This window comes from Enhydra lutris, unplaced genomic scaffold, assembly GCF_002288905.1.
Source record: "Enhydra lutris kenyoni isolate GAN:26980312 unplaced genomic scaffold, ASM228890v2 scaffoldscaffold25, whole genome shotgun sequence".
NCBI lineage: Eukaryota > Metazoa > Chordata > Mammalia > Carnivora > Mustelidae > Enhydra > Enhydra lutris.
Window position 1 is genome coordinate 4,645,979 of NW_019154109.1, and position 26,241 is coordinate 4,672,219.

Sequence of the window (26,241 nt, forward strand, 5' to 3'; positions counted from 1 at the left end):
CACAATGGTGAGACACAGGTCAGCTCTCAGGGCAGCTCCCCAGGGTCAGTGGAGAGAACTTGGGAGGAGCGGTCCCCACCCGACAAGCAAGCGGGAATCCTGGTGAGTCCCGGGCCTCTGCAGGAGCCCACTGTGGCCAGGACTGTCCCCAGGACTGTCTAGGCTCTGCTTCTCTGCCCAGACCTAGTAAGGACCAGGTTCTCTGTCCCCTCTCGGGACACAGCATGTTATCAGATGACCTGCAAAACACTCCCAGCTCTCTAGATCTCTTGAAATCCAGAAAGTGAGAGAAATAAGACAATTTAATGATGGCTTCCTTGGTTTACAGACAACAGAAAGATAAACGTTTCTCTCCATGCACTGGTACAATGAAATTCAGAGAGGAGTGGCAGTCCCAGGACGGGAGCTGTGGTGTTCAGAGCCACTGCTCCGCCTCCTGGTCGCATGCTCCCACCAACTGTCTGGCTCAACAACCACAGACCCAGGGACATGCGGGCTGGCCCGGCCTCCTGGGTGGGGAGTGAGGGGCCAGGGGCCACAGGGAGCAAGGCGCAGCGGCACTGCCGTGCGTTGGTGGAACAGCGTGTGTGTGTGGGGGGGATGGGGACAAGTGTCTGGGTGTGCCCTGAAGACAGCGCGGCTCAGTGGTGTCAGCTGTCCCATCAGAGCTGTCCTGAGGGCTGGAACCAGGCTGAGCTGGGGCTGAGGTATCGGGGTCGGGAGGAAGGCGGCCAGAAGACCCACGGCGGAGACGGAGCACATGGTGACTGCTTTCCTCCCGCACACTGAGCTCTTGAGGACCCAGCTCCATCGGGCAAAGGGTAAGGACATTCCCAAGATTTGGAGCTGGAGGAGTAGCAGTGGGGGAAGTAAGGAGGTACAGACTGCTCCAATCCTGAGGCCACCTGACACGTCGCTGCTCCGTTAGGGCCTGCCACCCCCGTCCCCTCAGGCCCAGGCGCTGGAGCCGGCAAAGCCGAGATCAGGGACCCCAGCACTCTTCCCAGATTCAACCAGCTGACTGTACCTTTTCTAAAGAGAGGGAGGAGAAGGAAAAAGGCCACAGGCTTCTAAAGAGAAATCCCGGGAAGGGCAGCACCAAGGGGTGGGGAAGGGAACTCTGGCTCCGTCCAGCGCAGGAAGCTGGCCGTGGCCTCTGGCCTTGGCCCAAGCTCAGCGGCCCACCTAGCTGAGCATCTTATGCCGATCGAAGACTGTCTTCCGCTGCTCCTGCACCTGCAGCTTCCACCGCTGCTGCGCGCCTTCCACACGCTCCAGGACGGTGTTTGCGCGAGGGCCCCCCAGGGAGGCAGTGGCAGCCGCCGCAGAACGGGCATCCTGCAGCGGGAAGAAAAAGGACAGAAGAGTCAGCTCTGTGAGCCAGGGCGGGTCTCAGAAGCCTGACTCAGAAAAAATGCCTTTAGAGCAATCCCAGAGACTGAGCCCCCCAGACTGGGAGGCTGGACCTTCTCACCAGCTGCGTGCTGCTGGAGGGCCTTGCCCCACATACCAGGCCAGTGGCAGGCTCGGTGTCTGGAGAATGTGCAGGGCAGGCCCTGGGAAACAGGGGCACTCTGGGAGTATGATCTGGGGCTCCAGTTACCACACGGCTGTAGATCAAGCTGGGTCCCCGGCTGCACCCCACTGGCTCTGACCCTCAGGGGGAACACTGACTGTTGGGACTCGGGACCTCACTGGGTCAGCGCAGAAGCCTGATGCCCTTTGTGGCTCCAGGAAATGCACCAGTGTGCCCCAGCGAGGGCAGCAGGCTGCAGAATTCCCCCGTCCTGCCAGCCACGGCCCAGGGACAGCTGGGAGGCCAAGGGGCTTGGGCCCAGCTGCCTGGGCAGGGAGCACATGCGTGCCAGCAGGGAAGACGGGCCCACCGAGGAGTCTGCATGGGACCTGTTCCACCAGTGGCTGGGACACCCAGCTCACTGCCCCTTTCACCCGGCTAAAAAGAAGGGATGTCACTCAGGGAGTCGGACAGGGTTGGAACTCAACCCCAGCACTCCCATTCCAGAGCCTGCCCTGGCCCCTCTCCTCTGAGAGGGGTTAGGGAGGCTCAGCTCCTTCTCTGTGTGCCCTGCTGAGCCCCTTCTCCTCTGCTCTCGGAACCTCTCCAGTTGTAAAAAGCAGCAGCTCCCCTAATTACCACCTCGCTGCCTCTGAAGCTCCAGAGCCCGTGCATTTCCTGCAGGACCCCAACCTGATCTTTGGGGGGAATTAGAGCCGAGGGCCAGGCCCACACCCCCGTGGGGATTTCCTCCCTCGCTCTCCCTGCCTCTCATCTCCTGCCACACATCTCTTAAGGGATTAGCACACCTCTCTAAGCCCAGAGCCGCCCAGTAAACGCAACTCTGCTTCTGATGCCCCGCGCTGGCACAGCTTCTGTCGGCCTGCGGCTGCCAGGCTGGGGAGCACTGGGGGGGAGGTAGGCAGAGGTAGGGAAGGCAGAGAACTGGCACTTGCAGAGGTGGCCAGCTAGGGGTGAGGCTGGGAGATAGTTCACTGTTGCCGTAGAGCTCTGAGTCACTGTCTCGTGAGGGACACTGCCTCCCTGGGGGCCCGGGTCCAGGGCCCAGAGGAAGGTTTCCTGGGCCCCGCAGAGCTGAGGAGCCCAGCGACACCAAGCACGCAGGTGCCCACAGCGTCAGGCAGGGGGCGCACTGAGCCCAGAGTTGGGACTCCTGGGTTCTGGGGCTCGGCCCCCCAGGGGCCAACTTCTCCCAGCCTCAGATCCCACCCCACTCCAGCCCCCCTGGGGGCCCATCTCAGAAGGACAGCCTTAGCCAACTGGCGGCTTTGGGTCCCTGGACAAGTGACTGTTTCTCCAAGCCAGTCTTTCCAGACTTTTCTGACTGCACTGTCCGCAGGCACGACGCACACCCGATGACCCCGTGGGTGTGCACACACATACGCACACAGGATAGAGAAGTTTTGTGAGACAATTAGTATGAGGCATTCTGATATGAGGCTCTCCTTCGTTTTTAAAAAAACACTGGTTATGACTCACAACTGATCTCAAGACCTAACGGCTTGCGACCCGTACTTTGAAAAACATGGTTTAGGATGAGGAGATGGGTACAAGATTAAATAAAATCATATACACCAAGTTCTCAGGATGCTGGCCATCGCGGAGCAGAAGCTCAAGAAAAGGTTTTGTTTTCTTCCTCCCTGCACTTCAGCTCAGGGGCTAACCTGTGGAATCCAACCAACCCGGCTCTGAATCTTGGTCTCACAGCTGCTGGAACAGGACCCCAGGCAAGCTAGCTCATTCTTAGAGCTGTTTCCCTGTCGGTGGGATGGGGACAGCTGGGGCTGCCTCTCCAGCAGGCCGTGCAAGGAGAGTGTCTCACGGCGCCTGGCACACAGCACGCGCTCAGTTCCCAGCAGCAGCTCCTCCCGCCACACACCAGCTCTGGGGTCTCCGAGGTGGGAGGAAGGGGAAGATGCTGGCAGACCACTGCCCGACGGAGCGGCCTTTGAAGAAGGACTACGGCCCCGCACCACTTGTCGATCCCGTCCCTTCCTGGTTCGGATGCACCAGCTGGGAGCTACGAGGGGTCAAGGACAAGCCTCTGGGTGCCCGGGGAGGGGAGGTGGGCACTGCAGTCCCCCTGGGGAAGCTGTGGGCCCACCGGGACCTGGCTGTCCTGGCCTCGGGGGTCCAAGGGGCTTCTCTCCCTCCCCACCTCTCATCCTGTCCCTCCGGGTCCCACAAGCAGCCCCAGGGTGTGAGCCCGGGAGGCAGGCCGGGAGGGATGGGCCTGCTCCAGCCCAGCTCCTCCTTGTCGGCTCTGCAGCTCAAGAGAACGTCTTGAGGAGGGGAAGGCAGGGGAAGCCAAGAGCAGAGCATTAGGGAACACGCTGAAACTCACCGCATGACCACAGCGTCATTTGTTTCCCCTTCATGTAAAGTCCTAACAAACAGCTCCTAAGTGGGGGAAAGCTGCTGCTGAGAGGCTCCGTGTTTCCATTGCTAATAGTCTGATTAAAAGGTATTAAAGCTTCCACGTCTGTTCTAGAGAAGCCCAGAGCGGGGCTTCATCTGTGCCTGTTCTGCTGCAGAACGGCAGCTGGAGGCCGGAGAGAAATCACACCTCGTCGAGCCCCTTCCCTCTGAGGCGGGGTCTCTGGACAACACAGGGCAGCAGGACGGTCGTTCGGAGGGGAGGAAGGCACCTGGGTCCTGACAGGGTATCAAGGGGTGCCCAAAGGGACCAGAATAGCATGGTGAGGACAAGTGTCACTGTGTGCCAGGGGCTCTGTTACGTACTTGACGTGGATTACGCCAGGCGAGGGGGGACTGGGTGGCCCTACTCCCGTCTGCAGACAAGGAAGCTGAGGCCACGGGAGAGCAGTGCCCTCGCTGCCCCAGTCACACGGCCCTGTGGCAGCTGAGCGGGAGCTGGAACCCATGTCTGTGTTCTCTAGCCCCAGCACTATGATGGCTGCTTCTTTGGCTGGTGGCTCCTAGGAGGGAGCCAACATGGAAAAACAAAGAAGCAAGCCAGTATCTTTCCACGAGGTCAGAGTAAGCACGAAGCGCTGGTAAAGGCCCCAGGGATCGGGGACCCTCCTCTCTGGGCCTGGGAGGCCCCAAATCCTAGTGTGCACAGGCCAGAGTTGACGAACACCATCAACACGGCCCGGAGGAAAGCTGGCCTTCCCATGCAGGAGCACTGCCTCCGAGTCAGCACCCAGCACCGGGCTGCGGACAAGGGGACGGAGGGAAAGAACCGCCACTTAGAGCTGCACTCCCCCACCCCTCCCCAGTCCTGGGAGTGGGGGCAGGACAGGCAGCGCCGTCACTCACCCGCTCTCACAGCTCGGAATGGCCCTCTCGAAAGGGGACTACATGGCCTCCCTCAGTTTTCCACGTTTAATCCAAATCCTCCCTGCCGCAGCCAAATCCCACTGCTTCTCTGCTGCAGAGCTCTGACTCCCACACCTGCCAGCCATCCTCCTAGGACAGCCCACAGTGCCGTGTCCCCAGGCAGACATCCTGCTTGCTGACTCGGCGAGCGCAGATAGAACCCGTGTGGGCACAGCATCCTGGCCCCTGCTCTGGCTGAAGCACATACCCCCGGCCTCAATGCCCCCGCGGCCCGAGCCCCGCAGCCCCCCGGGTCCACAAGGCAGCCCCCCACCGCCCAGCCTTTGCTCAAGCTGCGCCGGGCCGCCCCTCCAGTAACCACCGCGCTGCTGATGTGTTCGGACCCCACCGAAGCTCTCATTCTTAAGGACGGACAAACACCCTTCAAGCTGGCAGGCACATCCTCACGGTGAGGCGCGGTGAGAACAACTACAGCCAATCCACACGGGGAAAGGCACACTCAGAGATTACACGCCACGGCCAGTAACGGCAGAGTCGGAGTCGGACCCAGAGCTGTGGTTCTAAAGCCCTGCTCCTGGCAACGGTGCTGGGAGCCTCCCACCGGACGCTCTAGAAATGGCTACTGAATCACACACGCTTCTGTCTGTCCCCAGAGAACTGTCCCCACCAGTGTGGCCTTCAGGGTTCTCTGCCAGCCTCCCGGGGAGAGGGCCCTCGGCACACAGTGCCGCCCGACCACTCCTGGACAGGAAGGAAGGCCGTCCCGGAAGCCCCGAGCCTTCTGGTCACCCCGGCTCCGTCACGACCCCAGGTTACCACCACCGTTCTTTGGGTTCTCCACATGTCCCTCTCACCCCGGCAGCGGGGGGGCAGAACCGTACCCAGCCCCGAGAGCTGAGAGCTCTGAGGACCCCGAGAGCTCAGGGGCCTCTGCAAGCAGCAGAGACCCGGAGAGCCTCATGGAGAACCCTACTTCTCGCTCTTCAAAGAGGGCCAAACCTGTACATCTAAAAAGCTCTGTTTGCCTTTTCTGTCCCAGCAAACACGCTTGCTTCCTCCTTTCAAAGGGTGTCTGAGCCTGGGGATTAAGCCTAATGCTGCGGGAATCCCAGGGGAGGCAGCACTCAGCGATCAGGGCCCACTGAGGCCTGCCAGCGCTTTCAAAGGGAACACGACAGGCTTTCATCTCCCTCCTCGGCGCTGGGGCTGGGGCTGCGGGGGAGGCCTCCCTTCCTCTTCCAGACCTCTCGCCCCAGGGCAGGAGAGCTCTTGGCTACAGGATTTGGGGGAATGGAGCCAAGGGCCCCCAAACCTGGGAAATGGTCCAATCCCCAGATCTCATGTCTGATTGGATCCCAGACTTGGGGTAGGGGGTGGGGCAGGGGCAAGGGAGCCTGGACAGTTTCCTCCTCAAGGTCACTGAGTTACACTACACAGGCCTGGGCAAACTTCCAAAGAACCTGAGAGGTCCCATTCCAACTTTCTTCTTTTTGGAGTGAACGCTAGATCCCTTACACCCCAGGGCAGACCCCATCCTTCTCTCTTCCTTCTTAAGGGAAACACTGTCCAGACCACTAATACGCCAAAGACATAGCTTCAGCCCTGGCTCTACCGCTGTTTGGCCAGGTGGCCTTGGGACCTGCTCTCCTTGCCCCCCACCCCACCCCACTGCCCCATGTGCACCGAGACAGGTGGGTCAGCAGAGTCCCCCCCCACCATCCAAGGTTAGGGCCACTGGGTCTCTGCAGAGATGAGATCTATTGATCCTAGTGTCCCCAGAGCAGCTGAGCTGTCACTCTCCCTATGCCCCCTCTGAGCTGGCTCGGAAGACCCCCTGCCAGGAAGCCTTCCCTCCCAGACTAACCGGAAGAGAAGTCCCCAGTCCCTGTCTAGTAAAGAGCCTCCCAAGCCCCTCACTTTCTCCCCATTGGCCACGGCTGGACTCCTGATCTTGCCCGTCGCGTCCCGGATCATTCACTTGGCTTGGGCTCTGTCTTGGGGCCTTCAACCCCCTAGGGCAGACCTGAGCTCCATAAACCCACATAGTGGAGTTGAGGGGCCAGCGGGAAGAGGAGAAGCCCCATGCATGGGAGAAAAATGGATCTGCTGAACCTCCGGGAGGGATGACCTAGGGATGCCCAAGGTGGGGGCCCTGCATGGAATCATGACGTGAGGGGATGGAGAGCTGGGCCAAGTGCTGGGGGGGAACGCTTGCTAAGGGTGCTGAGCTGGTAGGCAGACCCCACTCACAGCTGCCCCGAGGGGTTCCCTTAATCACCTCCAGGTACGGGGGAGCTGTGCTCTGCCCCGCCCACTGCTATTTGTGCAGAGATGGCTGCACCTCAGGTCAGGGGCATCGGAACTCAACACCTTTTATTTCCTTCTAGAACATCAGGATAGCAGGTGAGGGGGTGTCATCGCCCCCCACTCCCAGGGCGGGAGTCTACCCCACAGTGGGTAGCATGGGCTTGCCAGCTTCGGCTTGAGCTGCCTACGGTGCCCCCACCACCCCTGCAAGCCCTGAGGATATGAGGCCCAAGAGCACTTCCTGGTAGGACAATCCTCCTTACTCAGCCAAAGTCTGCACCCAGGGAATGGACACCCTTGGATTGGGGATCTACTCTCAGAACCGGATGGCCACATCCAACCCTTCCTCTCCCCTGAGTGCCCCCTCACACAAACAGAGGCAGCTCTGGCTTAAGCCTCGGAGTCTCCTGGGGGAGAGGGGCCTGGGCCCAGACCCAGAGACGGCAGGCTGCCCTCCCCTCTGGCACCACATCCAGGACGGCAGGAGACACAACAAGGCCATGCCCAAGAGCCATGCATTCCAGAAAAATCGCAGCATGGGCTGTGTAATCATGGGCCGCATCTCTCAATTACTCCCCCGGCCAGGACTGCAATTACCACCTTACCCCTAATCGCCGAGTGTTATTAGCGAAGCTCCTCCCCATCAGAGCTGCTATTACCGCACGTTAATAACCAGGTAGGCACGCAAGGTTTCCTCTTGAACACAGACCACCCAACTGCCAGCGCCAACCCCCCAGGCCCCAGCTCCAAGGGGCGAGGCCCATCCTCCCTGCTCCCGCTCTGGCCAAACTCGCATCAGCAGGAGACTGGGGGCAGGCCAGGAACAGTCCGGCCACACACCCAGGACAAGCAACAGAGCCCGTGGGATGGCCCGGCCTCTCTCCTCGCCAGCCTCGTTCTCGTGCTTGTGCCAGCCCAGACCCACGACACCGAGGGGCACCACACGGAGATCTGAGCCCAGGACCCTCTCAGTGGGAGACCTGACCTTCCCCATCTCCAATCCCGTGCTTGACATGTCTAAACTCTGAGTTCAGCTGATGCCTGGTGATTTCCAGTGACCCCAAACACTCGCCCACCCAACCCATCATCAACTGTGTCACTAAGTGACACTAAGCTAACTGTGTCACTAAGAAGGAGTCATAAGACTCTTGTTACATCTCCCTCTTAACTCCCAACTGTGGGTCCTTGTACCCTTGGCTTTATTGAGGTAAGACTAAGCTCTCTCCCACCAAGTCGGAAGGCTGCTATCATGAACCTCCTGGAGTTTGGCTTGGTTTTTTTTCAAGCTAAACATACTTCAGTTGCTTCAACTTATTCTCCCAGGACGTGGCTGAGATGCATCACCCTATCAGCCCCGCTGTACGTGTGCGGGTTCGCGCACTCCATCCCTCAGCCTGGAGACACACAGCATCTTCTCGCAGCAGGCAGGCACTAAGGTCGGTGCTGACAGACTGCTCTGTGCTTTCCCCAACTGCCCAGAGCCCATCCTCAGGGCAGCGAGACAGTGAGGCCTGCCCTGCCTCTGGGTACCTCCGCTCTGAGGCCACTGTGGGGGCTGTGTGGTCCCACAAGGGGACAGCTCCAGGCACACGGGGTGAGGACGCAGCACACAGCCCGCTCATCGCACCCCTGCCAGGCCAGCTGTGCACGCACACCGCCTCTCGCTCCCAACAAGAGCCGTTCACCACCGCCCCCCCAACCCCAGTCCCACCGAGGGCCTCCTTTGCAGGGCACCTGTAACCCCTCAACCTGGGGACAGATGGAGGAGGGTGACAGTGGCTGCTAGCCGGGCCTGGCCTGACCCCCAGCAACCCTGACCTGAGGCATTTGCAGGTGGCCTAGATAGAGTCAATGGGTCCCCACCTTCTTTATCTAATCGCACTGAACTCCTCAGCCTGACATTCGAGGCCAGTAATAATCTGGTCTAATCTGGCCGGCTCTGTTGGCCACTACTCCTACATGCCTACCTTAGCCTCGAAATGCTCCAGATTCCTCAAGCACCTCAGCACCACTGTCGACCTTACTCCTTGTTGGCCCTTAAAGTCCGGCTTTTCCCTTAAGGCACCCAGGTTGCGCTCTGCCTCAAGCAGGCGCTCAACAGACGTCCACAGAGTCCCTACAGAACAAACCCGCCCTCTCCATGTCTACCGACTCAACACCAGTGTCTGAGCACCCAGGATATGGTTGTCTACGCGTGACTGGCCCAGCTCGGTCTGTCTCCCCTCAGCCTGGAAAGGCAGCATGATAGGGACAGAGGGCTCCCCCCACGTATCCATGGAGGCTGATGCCAGACATCAGCAACACTGCAGGGCCATGTCCTGATTCATCCGTTCCCTGCTGAGGAAAACTCTGGAGTCTGGGTGACGTGTAGGATACTGAACAGGAGAAGAGCCAACTGGAGCATGGTGGCGGTGAGGGCCACAGATCCCCACATGGGCCTCCACGATGCTACTGTGGTTCTGCCCTGGGGACCTGCAAGCTTGGAGCCCAGGACTCCCTTGTGTGTGGGCAGAGGGACTGGCAGGGCCCCAGCACCCAGAAACCCGGTTACCTCATTCTCTTCCTCATTATGCAGCTGCTCAGTGTACGCATCCGGCTTCCGAATGAGAGGGTCCACCAGCATCAGGAAGGCCATGTAGAGCAAGAGGGCCCCCACCACTGACAGGTAGATGACAATGATGACCTAAGGGAGAGAGCCAGCTTGCCCTGTGAACCAACGCCCCGGGCCAGGGTGGCCATACGCATTCAGGGACAGTGGCTGTCTCGAGTGCCACACTGGGGAAGGTCCTGGAGGCTGTGGGCTTAGAGGCAAAGAAAGAAGGGATGGGGTGCCCTATTTCACATATTTATCAGCTCTGCCCTAAACCGAGGGGATCCCACAAGAACAGCGGACATAAAAATAGATCATGAAGGAAGGCATCTGGATCCTGACACCCCAAGATGCTCCTGGGGTGGGGAGTGCAGAAATGGGGCCTACATGGCTATCTCTAAGGAAGGGGGGAAAGCAAAGGGACACAAAGTAAGAACAGGAAAGTCCCGCTGGGGGAGAGGCCTGAGGCCAAGCCCCAGGGCATGGCGGCTCACTCCCCACTGCCAGGAGCAGGATGGGGTGGGGAGTTCCAGTCCTGAGAGGACACACCCATGGGCAGAGGGGGATAGGCTGGCAAGAAGGTGTGCCCTAAAGGCTGGAGGTCCTGTATGGAGGTGACAGCCAGTAGCAGAGTGGCAAACCTCTTCCGTAGGTGGAGTCCCACAAGCTGGAGTCACTTCCATTTCACAGAAAAGACAGATTCAGTGAGGTGAATTCAGTGCTTCCCAGAGCGGTGCTCTGGGCACTTAAGACAGAACTCTCCAAGACATTCAGCGCCACAGCCCCTACAGTGGCATCACGAATACACCTGTTACTGAGACCAAAGAAGCACCTTTGCTCGTGTCCAAGTGCCCATTGCGCGGCCAGTACTCACCTGAGAACCAGGAGCCTAGGTCCCAAGGTCAGCAAATGGTAGAGGTTTTTAAACCTGAACTCAGATTTACTAACTCTGGCTCATATGCTTTCTCTACTTCCACAACACCTGGCCATCATTGGCCTGTGACTTCAGCCTTGGCCCCAAAGGGACTGTGATGAGCGATAAAATGAAGAGAAAAACCCTGGGACTTTCAGGTCAAAGCTCAGCTCAAAGGTCAAGGTCAACTGCACCAGCTTCCTCCCTGACTGGGGCTTCCATGTTCACACCTCTTTAAATAGGGAGAGGTCAGACCTCTTGCCAGTACCCTGAGAAGGGCAAGGGGAAGGGAGGCGGAGTCTCTAGCAGGCCGAAGCTGGGGGATGATGGGGGCTCGTAGGGAGGAGGACTGGAGGGAAACCTGGGGGATTAGGAGGTGTGTTTGATGAGGTCCCCGTATTGGGAAGTCCCTTTCTGCCAAACAGGGAGAGGCGACACTTGGCTCAGCATTCAGTCTCAGCCATCTGGTCCCCAGAGGGTGGGCCCTGGAGCATGTTCAGAGCAGGAGAAAGACGCCCCAGGAGGGACTGGCTCAGGAGGGAAGATAAAAAGAGTTGAGTCTGCACAGCTTGATGAGGTGAAGACTGAGAGGTGGGGGACAGGCAGGCACTTCCCATTAGAAAGGCAAGAACACAGAGGACCGCAAGACAGGGAAGGAGCTGCCAGCTCCCTGGTCTGGGCAGGACAATAGCAGGGAGCATCACCTCCCTTCCTGAGCCTCAGAAGGAGAAACCTGAGGGATTAGGCAGTGCCTTAAACTCCTCAATTCCCTTCTGGATGCTATTTTTAAACTCTCCATAGGACCAGCAGAAGTAAATTGAAAACCTGGCCAGGAAGAGCTCAAGTTAGAAATCAGTACGCGGCACCTGGCTCAGGAGTTAGAGCCCAGACTAGTAGACCCCGGGGGAGGCTCTGGGTGGACGAGCTTCTGCTAGCATTTTCCATGGTCCCGCGGAGCCCGCCCAGGGGCAGAGGAAAGGACAAGCTCCGTGCCCTCACTCGCTACTGTGGTCACGTCTACTGCTTCTCTCCCAAATTCACCCAACAGCCTGCAAGAACGAGGTTCGGGGCCGAAGCCCTTCCTGCCCAGGTCCCACCATGTGGACACCTTGCCCTGGTGCACAGCTCTCGGGGGGGCTTTTCGGGAGACTGAGGCCATTCTGGAAGCTCAATTAGATGAGGTGTTCTGGGAGGGCGGCCTTACTGCTCTGTTAGCGGCATCTGGCATGTTGCCCGGAACATAAAGGCACCGAAAGAGGCTTATTGAATGAATGGAAGAGAGAAGGGGGAAATCGGAAAGAACAGGAGGAAAAAAGTGACATGAAGCGCCGCTCTCAGGTTCCCAGCCCCCCACGTAACAGGAGCCACTGGACAGATGTCTGAGGACAGAGCTGGCTCCAAGCAGGTGTGGGAAGCAGGCCCCTGTGTCTGTGACAAGCCAGTCCAGAAGCCAGACCCACAGCCAATTGGAATGTTCCAGGATACAGGAAAAGACTGAGGGTGCCGGGCAGCTAGGGAGTGGGACGGCCCGTGCCCCAAGCCCCGGGCTACCTTGATGGTGGTAGTGCTCCGCTCCTCGTACTTGCACTCACACAGCAGGCAGTAGGCCTCCACGTCATGGCCGGGCACCGGCATGGGCTCCACCACGTGCAGGCAGTTGCTAGAAAGAGACAGACGGGGGTGGTGGGAAGCAGGGCCACCAGCAGCCGGCGGCCCGGGAGGGGAGGGGAGGCCGAGGTGAAAACCCCCTTCCCAACCCCGTTCCCAAGCCACCAGCCCACCCGAACCAGCTCTCAGAAGTGCACTTACATGCGGACCTGCCGCCCTCAGCTGCCTTTGTGTCCCATGCTGGGCTCTGCCCCCTCCCGTGGGCTCACCCAGTCCCAAGATCTCCAAGTCAGAGCTGGGGAGGCCTCGAGTGGAGTAGGAGACTGGAATCCCTACTCAGGACCACCCCCTGGCACCCTTCCATCCAGCTGCCCACCAGGCACCACAGAGACGGCCCACAGGGGCCTCACGCTCCCCAGTCACCCTTCCATCACTCCTGCCCAGCTCCCGGGGCTATGTCCCCAACGGCATAGAGTACCCCGACCGTCCACTCCGCTGACCAAGCCCAAACCAGCAACCACCTCTGACACTCCATTCTCCCCTCACCTATGAATCCACCAAATGCCTGTGATTTTACCTCCTTAAAAATTCCTAAGACCCACCTTCTCTATTGGCTCCCACTGTCCTGTCTTAGCTCAAGGTCTCATCGTTCTGTCCTCGGACCAATGCCCCAGACTCCCCACCGCCCTCACGCCTCTCATCTGGCCCTGCGCCTGTATCACCTTCTTTACCCGGCAGCTGAGCGGTGTGAGCAAATGAAACTCCCGTCACGTCACCCCCGCTTAAAGTCTAAATCTGGTCAAGGCCTCCACAGGACCTCCAGGCTGAGGCCAACTGAGCTGCTCCCCCTGGGGCGCCCACGGCTCCATCTCCTCCCTCCCTACCATCCCTGCCACTCCTCACCCCACACCCCCTCCTCCAGCTCTGCTGATCTGGACTCTTCTCTGAATGAGCCACGCTCCTCTCCTTGACATGTCTCCTGCCTCCTGCCGGAATCCGTGGCTTTGCCACCTCCCCTTCCCATGTTCTGAATCCCTATACGTCCTTCGAGTTCCAGCCGAGATCTGACCTCTCCCTACAGCGGCCAGCTCCCCACGCTCATCCTGTCACAGCACTGACCGAACTGTGCTGTCATCCCACCCTTATTTGTACGGTCTCCCTGGGGAGATGCTAAGTTCCTTGAGGACAGAGGCCTCAGCACCCAGCGCAGGGCTGGCAGAGCAGGGCTCGGGGAGGAGGCCCAATGAGCAAGCTACTGCCAAGGGTGTTCTGAGGGCACGGCCACTTAACCCACCTTTACCGAACAGTGCTCCCAACCAAGGTGAGCCCCACATTTAGAAAGAGGGAAGTGAGCTCAGGAAGGCAAAGTGGCGTTGCCACCACAATGAGGTCAGGACCCAAATCCCGATCCTCGGCTCATCCGTCCATGTGACACTCCATCTCAGGGGGCCTGTGTCTGTGCTCAGCTCTTTAGTTTGGCCTCTCGATCGGCCCCAGCCTTCTTCAGATCAGTGGGTTTCAACAGGTACGGTTCAAGACCACAGTAAGCAAATGACCTCGAGAACGCACCTTGACCATTACCACTGGGGGAAGTCAACCACACTCTCAGGTTCGCAGAGGCAAACCAGGCATCACACTGCAAAGGACAGACAGGTCTGGGGCTCTGCGCCTATGTCCTCCTCTCTGGGTTGCAGGGGTTGCACCAGATGACCTTTAGGGCCCTTCCAGCTCTGACAGGAATCCTGCAAGGGTCAGTGGGGAAAACCTGGAGATGGTTCCATTAAGGGTAGTAGGTGGAAACTGAGGCTGGGCAGGATTCTAGGCCCCAGCGACAACACTGGCAACACCCCTGTAGTTGGTGGTGGCCTGGGGCCTTGACCTGTGGTCAGCAGGTCGAATGTACAGCCGGGTGACTACAGTTAACAGCACCGCATAATAGGTCCTTCAGGTCTCTGCAAACAACCATGCCTGTTCTGAGCTATCCCAGGGTCCTTCCAGACTCAGGCTGGGTTGCTGGCAGAAGCATCAAAGACAAGTGATGTGAAGTTCAGGTGTGGAAATAAAAATGAGATGTCCTCTAAAAGCCTCTGTTCCCCTTAAAAATCCAGTATGTAGCACCCACGATTTCCTCTAAACCCCTGATGATTCCAGTTCCACCTCTGGGTAACAACTTTAACACATCACTCCCTGCTGCGTGAGTGGGGTCTCCTATGTAACTAACTGCACCATTTCTAGACCCTGCATGCTGCCCCTCTGGGAGGAGCTGATGGACAAGGCCAGGTTCATGTACAGCACTGATGATCACTGCTGGGACCTCCTGTTCTCCAGGAAGTCCCTGTAAGCCTTCTCAGGACCAGATGCCTCCCTTTCTGAGCCACACGGGGTTCTGGTCTGGAAGGCCACTCCAGTGCTGCAGTGGGATATGTGCACTCCCCACCAAGGGCAAGCCAGGTGGGGTGGCAGCGGCAGCTGGGAGGAGTGAACCCAGGTTCTTCAAACTGGAATCCTGTTACAGAAATAGTCTGTAAAAGGGTTTGGGGAACAGTAAATGGAAAGCTGAAATCTTTCTGCTGTCTCTGGCCTCTTGCAAGTCGGTAAAACCCTACACATGATCTTGCTCTCTAAGGATTTCATTTACCTTCCGGGGGATCGGTGGTACTGAAAGACTTCAAGGACTGGTCAGAGGACATTAAGGGCGAGGTCTACAGAGAAAGATAAACTGGGTTTAATTCTCTGCTCCACCACGTCTTCTGTGATGGCAAGAAATTTACTTATACTCTCTGGGTCCCCATTTCCTCCTTTACAAATGGAGGCTGAACTCATCAGTGCCTTTCAGGCTGTGTTCCCTCAGGTACCACAGGAGCCACTGGGCAAGAAGGCAGTGGACGGAGGGGCTGAGGGACCGGTCTCTCTCAGTGCCAGGTCTGATTTTGTTTCACATATTATGTTTCCAATGCAGATTGTCTCTAGAAAGGTTTGATCTCTAGAAGTCAGAAAGACACTGAACTAACCTACTTGGTTCCTTCCCACTCTGGGATGCCTCTGCCACGTCTCTCCTGGGCAGACCCACCAACAGAGCATCACTGTTAGGGTTTCTGCCCTCCTGCAGGGGTGGTTATAAACTCCCAGCACTAGACGGTAGAACACCAGCAACGCGGGAACGTAAATGAGGTCACCTGTGAAGCCCACAACTCAGACAGTTCTGGCTTCGCTCTCCACAACACAGGGCGCAAGTATTCTCCCAGCCATGGACCCAAGTGAAGCAGAGCAGTGACAGTGGCAGAGACCTGAAGACTGGTCTCTTCTGGCCCATGCCAGGGGGCTGGAAGACCACAGGTCAAGCCCTACCCCACCGCTACAGGGATGTCACCAATGTTGTCACTGGGTCCTAGAATCCTGCCCAGCCTCAGTTTCCACCTACTATCCTTAATGGAACTGTCTCCAAGTTCTCAATTTAAGATTGTTCTTTGGGGGATCCCCTAATTCTGACTTGTAAGGATTAGAAAATAAACTCTAGCCTGAGAGGTCTGGACAGCACTCCCTTCTCTCGGGCATCCAAGCCTGGGTTTGCAGGCCATACTATCCCCCAGGGCCAGAGACAGGGCTACTAAAATCTGCTGTTGCCTCTGGAAGGCAGTCTTACTATCTGCTGTGGGGCTCAGACAGTCTCTCAATTTATTTACTCATGTCATCTGAGCTATAACTGCAACGTACAAGGAGGTCACAGGGGCTCCTTCCAAGACTTCACGTCTTAGGGCTTTGTGAATCCATCAGGACAGGCGAAACGAGACGCAAACAGTCTGCTGTGCGAGCAGCTCCAGTTTTCTGGGGCTGGGCTGTCTTATGATGAGTATCTGTGTGACCTCTAACAAGGCCTGATAATATATATTAATATTAGCTAACATTTATACAGCACTTACTATGTGCCAGACATTGTCCTAAGTGCTCTAATGACACAGGCATGTACAAGCGCGCGAGCGCGCGCACACACACACACACACACTCTCTCTCTCTCTCTCTCTCTCTCAGTACTCAAAATACTGCCATCCATCTTACAGATGAGGAAACTGAGGTACACTGGACATCAAGAAGTCACTTGTCACACGATGAACAAGGGGCCAACCTGGATTTGAAGCCAGGCAGGCCAGATCCCGAGTCCACACGTCTAGCCAGTCTGCCTCTCAGAAAATCACTGACTATCTCAGAACTGGAGAAGTTCCAATTTCCCAAAGGCTGTGCTGAACCAACCCCATAACCACCTAAGGAACTTTAAGAAAATGTTACTCCTGCTCCCTGATATTTCCTGAATTCAAATCATAGGGGGAGGGGATCGAATGTACAGCAGGGAAACCATAGTTAACACCATATCATATACTTGAAACTGAAAAGAGCAGATCTTAAATGTTCTCACCACACGTGCGTGTGCACACATGCACGCGGTAATTATTGGAGGTGACAGAGGTAATCACTAACCTTACCGTAGTAACATTTCACCATACGTATGTCCATCAGACCATCAAATTGTACACCTTAAACTTACAGTGCTATGTCTAATGGATCTCAATAAACCTGAGAAGAAAGAAAACAACAAAACCCCCAATCTTGGGGGCAGGTGGTGCTGGGAATCTGTATCTCCTCAAAGCCCACCTGATATTAACGCACAACCAAGCAGGGAACCTGACTGGGACATCCCCTCTCTGTGATGCGAATCCCTTCCACAGTGCCCTTAGCAAAGAATCACCCCAACTGTGCTCAGATCCCTCCAAGGATGGGGCTTCCCAGCTCTTAAAATAGCCTGGATTAGAAACGCTTCCTCACCTCACACTTACATTTGTTTCCCTGAAGCTACCCCTGAAGCTGTTTCTACTGGCTCCAATTCTACGCTAAAAAACCACATTGAACAGAACTGATGCCCACTGCCATGTGCCCCACTTCCCAGAGCATGCCAGCATTGCTCCTGGTCTTTGTCAGCCACAGCCACCAGATGTCTCCAAGCCCTTTCCTCTTCAAGCCTCCCTTAAGCCACTCCTTCTAGGATATGGTGCTGAAACTTCCCTTCCCCAAGCTGGTCTCCTTTCTCTGAATGAATCTGAGCTTCTTTTTCTCCTTTTTAAAGGGAAGCATCCAGAAATGAATTCAGGACTCCAGAAGTATAACTGAAATTTCCTCTTTGAGTTTTAGTCTCTGCAATTATAAAAAGGAAACACTACCTATCCCAATCTATCCCATCTACCTTACAAGGCGTTAATGACACTGGTACAGAATAACACACGTAACAGAGCTTTGCAAAAGTACACCAACGGTCCTATGCATGTGGGCATGCTATCAACCTCGCCCAATTTCTGTTAACATTCTGCATTACTAAGAAACACCCAAATCAAAGAAAAATAACAAAATCCACTTCTCTGACCAGGAACCCCTTAGCTAGAATTCAAGACACCTGGGTCCTGTTCCCAACTGGCTGTGTGACCATGGACAAAACAGTCCATTGTATGCTCTCGTGGGAATGAAGGAGCAAGCTTATCCTCCAGGGATCCAAGAATCCCACTAAACACTTCTAACTTCAACTAGTGGTAGCAACCATGAGCCAATCTGTATGGCGCCTTACCAGTCCTTCTGTGACACATTCTGGTTGTAAATGTGCCCACTGATGTTTCTGTATGGCGGACAGATGCATTTGCAACGGATGTCTTCAGAGCTCTGGAAGAGAAAGTGCATGGTAGGCAGGTAGGCAGGGTCCCTGGCTTCTGGTTCTAGCAAGACTTTCAACTTTGAGTTCCCTGTTCCATATGTAAATGCTCTTGACCTCTCCCATCTCCAAGTTCAGAAAGGAAGGACTTCTGCAAAAAGGATATATATCATAGGACCCTCAAGACAGAAACTGTCCAGGTGGCAAATGAGACTCACAGAAAGCTGCCTAGGGATGCCATTCCCTAGCAGGGTGCTTGAGAGCAGGGTGTGTGTGTGTGTGGCAAGGGAAGTGACAGCCCTTTACACCGGGCCCCACACCTGCTGTGTGCATCTTGGTCCAGCAAAGGTGAGCCCCTTCCCAACCACCATCCCATCTCCAACTACGGAGCTTGGGACTGGGGGGAGGTAAAGGTCAGGGGTACACAAAAAGTGAATCATTTCCATGGGAATACCCAAGCAACCCCTTAGAAAGTTCCTCCTCTCTGAAATGGGTATAAGACACCACCACAAATACTTTCATTCCAATCAGGAATTCCCCCAGAGGGGCTGGAAGCAAACCCTCAGACTCAACCTTACTTAAAACCTTGGTGACCTTCAGAATTTTAAATTCCACAGAGCTACCCAAGGCCAGTTCCGGGTCATTTACCCCTAAAGAATGGAAATTTCTCAGGAGTCCCAGCACTTAGGTTGGTCACCCTCCCTGTAACAGAAACTCCCAGCTGTGTAGGACTTCACACTGAAGTAGCATTTCCACAAACTATATTACTCGGTTCTCCTTAGGTAGACCAGTAGACATTATAACCACCCCGATTTTATCCAGGGGCAAAGGAAGGTGTGGGGAACTTAGGTAACTCCTCCAAACACAAATTCCCTCGCTGGGATCCCACCTAGGTTTGGTCTGATCCAGAACCCGTGCTCTGGGCTCCACCCCTCTCCCCTCACTTCACCCTTACAAAGGCCTGCGGTCTGGCACCCGCGAGAACACTCCCGAACCTATGGTCCACGGATGACTGAGGGACAGAGCCAGAGCATCAGCCCCCTCTGGGGGCGGGGGGTGAGGGGGGAAGGAGGCCCTGTCCTCAGGCACGGTGGTCGCGCACGAGGTGCTGCTGGCTCACCTCCCTCACCTTGTTGGCTTGCGCTGGGGGCAACAGCAAGCACCCGACCACGGCCACCAAACATAGGAGCTTCATGCTGATCGGGCTTGGGAGGCCAGCCAGACCGGACACCTGCATAAGAGACAGGAAGTCGGGAAGGGGAAGGCGGCCACACCATACCCGGCACTCTCGGCCCTTGAGCCCTCCCGCCGGGACGAAGGAATGGAGTGAGGGGCTGGATTCAGCATTCCAGGGCCTCCTAAAACCCTGTGGCCAAATACTGCCTTTCCTCCCCAAGTCTCCGGTTCTCCATCGTCCACCTGGAGCGCCCGGGAAGAGGGGGCCTCCCGGGACCACGGCCGCCGGGGGCCTCGAGTTCCTAGGACCAGGCCCTGCTCTGACCCTCGCGGCGCGTTCCACCGCCCTCCGCCATCTCCGCCTCCGCCCGCCCGCTCGCCCAGCAGCTCCTCCCCACTCAAGGCCCGATGAAAACTTTCGGGGTACAGGCTGGGAGCCCTGATCCGACCGCCAAAGCCAGTGCCCACCTAATCAGGGGTCTCGGGCCGGCCTGGGACCCCCTGCGTACCCCCGGGACCCCCGTACCCCACCCCCAACGCCCAGTCCGCTAACCTGCGAGCCCCGCCGCCGCCGCAGAAGATCCAGCTGGTCCCGCCCCTTCCCAGCCTCTATTGGCTGCCGGAGCGGCCTCTCAGCCCAACCTCGCTATCGCCAAGGTAACAAGGCCCACCTTCGCCTGGGCTTGGAGGCTCCCGCGCAAGGGAGAGGAAGGCATTTCTCAAACCCGACCAAACAAGAAAAGGGAGCGTCAACCTTCCAGACGGAAACAAGAAAGGGTCTTGCCTTTGTGTGGCCTGTAAAACCCCCACAGCAGTGCTCCGCCGCTTCTCGTATTACACAACTCGGGGGTCTGGAGAGGGGCTAAGTGTGTTTCATCGTGTTGTTTTATAAAGAGAAAGCACTTTATACACAATAAGCTAGTAACAACAACGATAACCTTAAAAACCCAGTAAAGGGCTTTGTCCTCGCTCCCAATTTGGAAATGTTAGTTAGGGAGGCAGATCTTTGCTGCAGAGGACTTTAACTAGGCCCCACCTCTGCTCTCCCCTCACTTAGCGCCCAGAGGAGAAGGAAACCAGGGGGTGGCAATGAGGTGGTGGGCTGGGCCTGCTAGGAACGGGTTCAGCTGCTGCTTACCTGGTCTTCCTGCCCCCGAGTGCTATCTGGACCTGGAGGACTGGGGCGAGGTGTGCAAGGCTGGCATGGGGAGTGGGGAGTGGAAAGCTGGTGGGGAGGGAGGGAGGGAAGTCTGGGGGTGCAGAGGGGCAGATGTGAACTTCTTGCCAGCTGTGAGGACAGAGGAGCCATCCGAGTCCAGGGTACCAGACGTGGAATGAGGCCACCCAGGCTTTGGCCCTGATTTGGCCACTGAGCAGCTAGGTGAGCCTGGAAAAGCCATCGCCCCTTTCTGCGCCTCAGTTCCCTTATCTGTAAAATCAATCAGTTGGATAGAAGGTCCCTTTCAGCTTTGAAATGTGGGGATTCCTGGGAGTGGCCCACACCGGCTGCTGGGGGCTAGAACCGGCATATGGGGTGGGTGCCGGCAGAATTAAACCCCTCTCAGCCACTGCAGACTGTGGTGGGCTCCTTGTGTGGAGGTAGTTGGGTTTATATTTGTTTCTCCTACTCATGTCTCACGCCTCTTTAATTCCTCACCACCTGGCAGACCACCGTACTCTTCATGGGCGCTCAGGAAAAGTGTGCTAAACAGAACTGAACAGAATTAAATTAAACCTCACTGGATAGCAGGCCGGAGTCACAATGGTGTGACAAAGTCATAGCTCAGTGAGCTCAATGACTAGGGCATGAATCCTGGTTCCCCCCACTCCTTCCTAGTTGTAAAGATGTGGGTGGTTTGCTTCTCCTCTAGGGGAGCTTCAGTTTCCACATCATAAAATGGGGCTAATATTACCTACCTTCCAGGGTCGTTATACGAGTATAATGAATCAATATTGGCAAAGCCCCAGGAACAGTGGCTAGCCCCAGGTGGGGGAGGGATCTATAAATGGAAATGAGAGCTCATTCTGGGGGTCAGAATGTCTGCTTTGGTGAATGGGCTGGGGCAAAGGCAGGGTGCCTGCCACATGGGAGCAGAAGGGACAGTTCAGGCCCTGGAAAAATACCCTCCTTCTCCCACTTCATCTGCTTTGTGGAGGTGAGGGTCTTCACGGGGACAACAGCAATGGGGCTGAGTCTCCGTCACCTCCGAGGCCTGCCCTTCTGATATCCAACACGAAAGGTGCCCAATGCTGAGTTCACCATCTTGCTCGCCAACTGGAAACCAGGTCTCCATCATCCTGCTTTTCTGAGGCCCCAGACCGTGGTGTCAAATTATCTTTAACTCCACTATCTCCTGTCTCCACATCTAGTCTGTCTAGGTGTCCCCGTGGGGCAGCTACATTGCCCTGCCTACATCCTGCCACAGCCAGCACTTCACTCCCTGAAATACACTCCCTTCATCTGTCCTCCTGCTTCCATCCTGTCTTCCTCCAACCCTGTTTTCAGCACAACACTCATTGCTCAGTAATCCCCAGTACCACGCTCTCGCATCAAATCCAGATCTTGCCACCTGGCATCCAAGCCCTGGCCATCATTTCTGCCCCCCCCCCCCCCCCCCCCCCCCCCCCCCCCCCCCCCCCCCCCCCCCCCCCCCCCCCCCCCCCTTTCCCCCCCCCCCCCCCCCCCGCCCATCTCATCTCTGGTTACTCCCCCACCACCGGCCATCTTTCCCATATTTGACTTGGCTCACACCCGTCCTCCCATAGGATGTCCTCATCCCCTCAGCCCTGCTGATCCTTACCCTTCATTTCTTTCCAACCATTGTCCCAAGCGTTTCTCTTCCAGAAACTTTCAAGTTGACCCAGGGTACCCCATCCCCACCCATTCCTCCCGGTGCCCTTTGCTCAAGAACGAGACCATTGACATGAGTCTGAACCTATTTATTCGATTCAATTCCACAAACATGTGCCAAGCATGTCAAGATGCAACAGATAAGCCACATGTGAACCCTGCTTTCAAGAAGTGAGTAGTCTCACAGAGGAGAAATCATATGGTCAGGATATAACTTAAAATAGAAAGTGAGGTTCACAGGAGAGTTTTCCCCTCCGAATACTGTTGAGCACCGTGCGCCAGCCTATGTGCTAGTGGCCAGGGATGTGTCAGTAGACAAGACCACCCTGTCCCTGCTCTCATGGACCTTGAAGCTTATCGCAGGAAAATGACAAGTCCACTCGTAATTACAATTCCAGGTGATCTGAGCTATGGTGGGGAAGATCTGCCGGGGCTGGGCCAGAGTGGAAGGCAGAAGAGTGGCCTTGCCCAAAGTGTCCACATCCGATCCCTAGAACCTGTGACTAGGGTACCTCCCATGGCAAAAGGGATTTTGCAGATGTAGTTAAATGAAGTTTGTTGGGCTGAGGAGAGCAGCTGGGATTATCCAGATGAGCTGAATCTGGTCAGAGAAGAAGATGACACAGTGAAGAAGTCGAAGATGGAAGGGGCCGTGAGCCAAGGAATGAGGGTGACATTTAAAGCTGGTAAGGACAAGGATCGGATTCCTTCCTCTGCCCCCCTCCCCGTTCCCAGAGCCTCCAGAAGGAACTTCACTTTAATTCAGGGATATCTGTGTGGACTTCTGACCTACAGAACTATAAGCTAATAAATTTGTGTTGTTTGAAGCCACTAAGTTCATGGTAATTTGTTACAACAACAACAGAAAACAAATACGGCCAGGAGGATGGATAAGATTTGGAACAGAATTCAGGAGCCCAGTGAAGGTGGGGAAGGACATTCTGAGTAGCTCAGGGGTAGGAGGAGAAAAGAGATGGCCCTGGGATGACACAGGAGGAGAAGAGTGAATAGTTCAGTTTGGCTCAAACCCAGGGCAGATGAATGGGAAGAGAGAGCAGAAAGATAAACTGGGGCCAGAACCTCATGACAGCAGAGGGTTGATGTGAGCCAGGGAATGAGCCCAGGCCCCTGGCTTGGGGGAGGACCTTAGGACCTTAGGCAACCTCAGGAATGTGCTGCCTCCAGCAGAATGGAGCTCTGGAACTTAGACCACAGCCCAGCGCCTTGGTTTCCCTCTCTGGTAGCTGCCTTTACTCCAAGAACCCTAATATTAGTTGGCCTGAAAAGGCCAGGTCTTGACATCTGTGCCAGAACTGAAGGTCTGGTGTCCTCCTCACTCCCTGCCCCACTCTTGGTTCTCCTGGAGAGGAACTGGACCCCAAGCTGTGCCTACTGTCCTTGGCACTGGCGATGTGCCCCTGCTCTTCCTCTACCCCCCAGCAAAGCTTATCTGTCCAGTGCCTTACAGCCTCCAGCTCCCATGAGAAGATTAACTTCCTAATTTGTACACCAACGCCCATGTTTTAGTCCCCCCAGGGAATAGCTGCACTAAGGTGTCATCCAACCCAAGCAGAGAATAAAGCTCAAGGGCTAGAATTCAGACACCCGTAACAGGCTCCAAGGGGCAGTGATTGGCGATTTGGAGTACAGAGAAGCCCTAGATCCCCCTCTAATGGGAAGTCATCCCTCCGCCGCTAGATGGCAGGTCAGGGGCCCAGGGATGTCCTTGAGACTGGGTGGGAACCATCCTCACACACCCTGAGTGGGGTCCGCTCTCTCTGACCACAGCAGGATTTCTCAGGTGTCAGGGGGCCCAGAGCTGAGGGTGGAGGGTGCCATGTTGTGTAGCACACTCTCCTAGCTGGCGGCAGCCTGAACATGTGTACTCTGTTATGTCTGGGCCCCCGGAGTCGCGGTCAGGCTGCTGTCCAGAAACCAACCGATTAAGACAGCTCGTCAAAGAGGAATTATATTTAATTGAATAAAACTCTGAATGTAAATACGATTCCATCTAAAGTGTAATATATGATGCAAACTTTGTCCAGTCATACACACACACACACACACACACACACGTATGTAGTACACAAATATTTAAATGTAAAATTTAAATTCTGGACTCACTTTATGCCAGTTGTTCTACCAGAAGCCATTAACGAGGCACGGTTCTGTGTGTGATCTCGCATCAAGTTGTCCCTCTCGCTCTGTCGTACCTTTCTTGGCTCAGCTTCTGCCACTGTACGTCCTCTTCTGGACACAGGCCTGACAGCATCACGGAAGTATGGAATGGTAGTTCACTTGGGGTTTCAATGTTCTTAACCAGACCAAGTATCTTGGGTTCTATCTGATCAGCTCCCAAAAGGACATGAGGCAGGATGGGATGCAGGTAAGTCCCTTGGACCGGAAATCACAAGATCTGGATTCTAATTTGAACTCACTCCTGTCCAAGCACTAGCCCGCCAGGGTCTCAGTTTGGAATTTGTTTGGATTTGTTTGGAATAGCAGCTTAAATCTTTCTGGTCTCATGCCCTGGGAAATAATAGGAAATATATATATCGGTCTTTGCCATGGTTCCTGGCACAAAATTCCTCAAATCTTTTCGTTTTCTGAAGGTCAGCAACCTCTGGCATATATATTACTAAACTCTTGGGGATTCCTGGCCAATAGGAGCATCTTTTGTTCTAATGAAGGGACTCTTGGTGGACTCCTGGGTGAGGGCTGATCACTAGGAAGACCAAACCAGGATTAGAAGACTGGAACTTTCGGCCTCATCCCCTACCATCTGCAGAGGGAAGAGGGCCTGGAAAATGAGTTAATAATTGGTCATGCCGGCATGATGAAGCCTCCATAAAAATCTCAAAAGTATAAGGTTCAAAAAGCTTCCGAGCTCCCGAACCCATAGAGGTACTGGCAAAGGACGTGTGCCTGAAAAGACCAGAAAACTCTGCCCATGTCTCCACACCTTGCCTTCTGCATCTCTTCTATCTGGCTGTTCCTCACTTGTGTCCTTTCATAATAAACTGGTACTCTAATAATGCAAGTGCTTTCCTGAGTTCTGGGAACAAATTATTGAACCTGAGGAGGGGGTCATGGGAACCCCGATTTACAGTTGGCTGGCCGGAAACACAAGGGACATCAGGCGACTGGCAACTGGCATCTGAAGTAGGACAAAAAGGACAGTCTTGAGGGACTGAGTTCCCAGCCTGTGGGCTCTGCGCTAATACTGATTAGTGTCAGCATCAAATAGAATTGTCACAGAATTGTTGGGCGTGAGCAAGCCCCACACTTCTGGCATCTGAAGTGTTGATGTGTGAGTGTGAGCAGAGAAGGGGAAACAGGAGTTTCCCCCTATTTTCATGTCCCCTTTACATTTAAGGTTATTGAGGACCCCCGAAGCGCTTTATGTTATCATCTCCATCAGTATTTACAGTATTAAAATTAAAACAGAGAAATTTTAAAAGCAATATGTTTTAAAATAACAATAATAAACTCATGGGGATGCATAAACATCTTTTGATTAAAAAAACCTGTATTTTTCAAAAGAACAGTGAGAAGAGTGGTATTATTAAAAAGAAAAGAGAAAGAAATTGGTATTGTTTTACACTTTTTGCTCGATCGCCTTATTGTCTGGTTTTATAGACGAAAGTTGGATTCTCACATCTGCTTCTGCACTCAGACAGTTGTGAATTACGTGTCAGCACATGGCCCCTGCCTCCGGAAACTGCACCCCCCCCCACCCTGCCCCGTATGCCTGGAAGAAAATGAGAGTGGAAAAGGTGATGAGGAAAATCATTTGACCTCGTAATTGCCCTGAGTCTTGGGGGCCCACTCGGTTCTCAGACCGCACTTTGAAAACTGATGGCCTAGAGACCCTAACACGTCTGCCAGATCTGACATTCTGTGGTCTTTCTGAGAACGCTCTGTGGTAGTGTTTTTCAGAATACATTTTGAGGATCACACTCCCAGGAATAATTTCATGGGATGTTACCCTATGTAGGGAACTGTGGTTTCTGTGAGTAAATTAGTTTGAGAAGGCTTGGTTTAAAGTAAATTATGTTGGGGGCACCTGGGGAGCTCAGTCGGTTAAGCATCTGCCTTCAGCTTGGGTCATGATTCAGGGGCGATGGAGCCCGGGATGGAGCCTCATGTCAGGTTCCTTGCTCGGTGGGGAGCCTGCTTCTCCCTCTGCCTCTGTCTGCCGCTCTGCCTACTTGTGCTCTCTCTTTCTATCAAAGAAATAAATGAAATCTTTAAAAGGTAAGTAAAT

General features: G+C 55.4%; 1 protein-coding gene across 2 annotated transcripts; it reads right to left on the minus strand.

The window, feature by feature from the left end:
• Window positions 1-284: 284 nt before the first annotated feature.
• Window positions 285-19,719, minus strand: LOC111151028 (transmembrane protein 9). Of its 2 annotated transcripts, none has more exons than XM_022508734.1 (6): window positions 19,677-19,719; window positions 19,077-19,178; window positions 17,867-17,958; window positions 12,202-12,310; window positions 9,699-9,830; window positions 285-1,338 (listed from the first exon to the last, which is right to left on the minus strand). In XM_022508734.1, the coding sequence occupies exons 2-6, from the start codon at window positions 19,140-19,142 to the stop codon at window positions 1,186-1,188; spliced, it is 552 nt and encodes a 183-aa protein (XP_022364442.1). In that variant the 5' UTR covers window positions 19,143-19,178; window positions 19,677-19,719; the 3' UTR covers window positions 285-1,185. The 2 variants fall into 2 exon arrangements, with proteins under 2 accessions (XP_022364442.1, XP_022364443.1); XM_022508735.1 differs by lacking the exon at window positions 19,677-19,719 and adding an exon at window positions 19,592-19,665.
• Window positions 19,720-26,241: the final 6,522 nt, after the last annotated feature.

Coding starts and splice junctions, on each gene's coding strand:
- LOC111151028 (XM_022508734.1), bottom strand. CDS start 19,142: ATGAAGCTCCTATGTTTGGTGGCCGTGGTCGGGTGCTTGCTGTTGCCC. Junction 12,311..17,866: donor AATGTGTCACAGAAGGACTG/GTAAGGCGCCAT, acceptor GTCTCTTTCTAG/CAACTGCCTGCACGTGGTGG. Junction 1,339..9,698: donor ATAATGAGGAAGAGAATGAG/GTAACCGGGTTT, acceptor TTCCCGCTGCAG/GATGCCCGTTCTGCGGCGGC.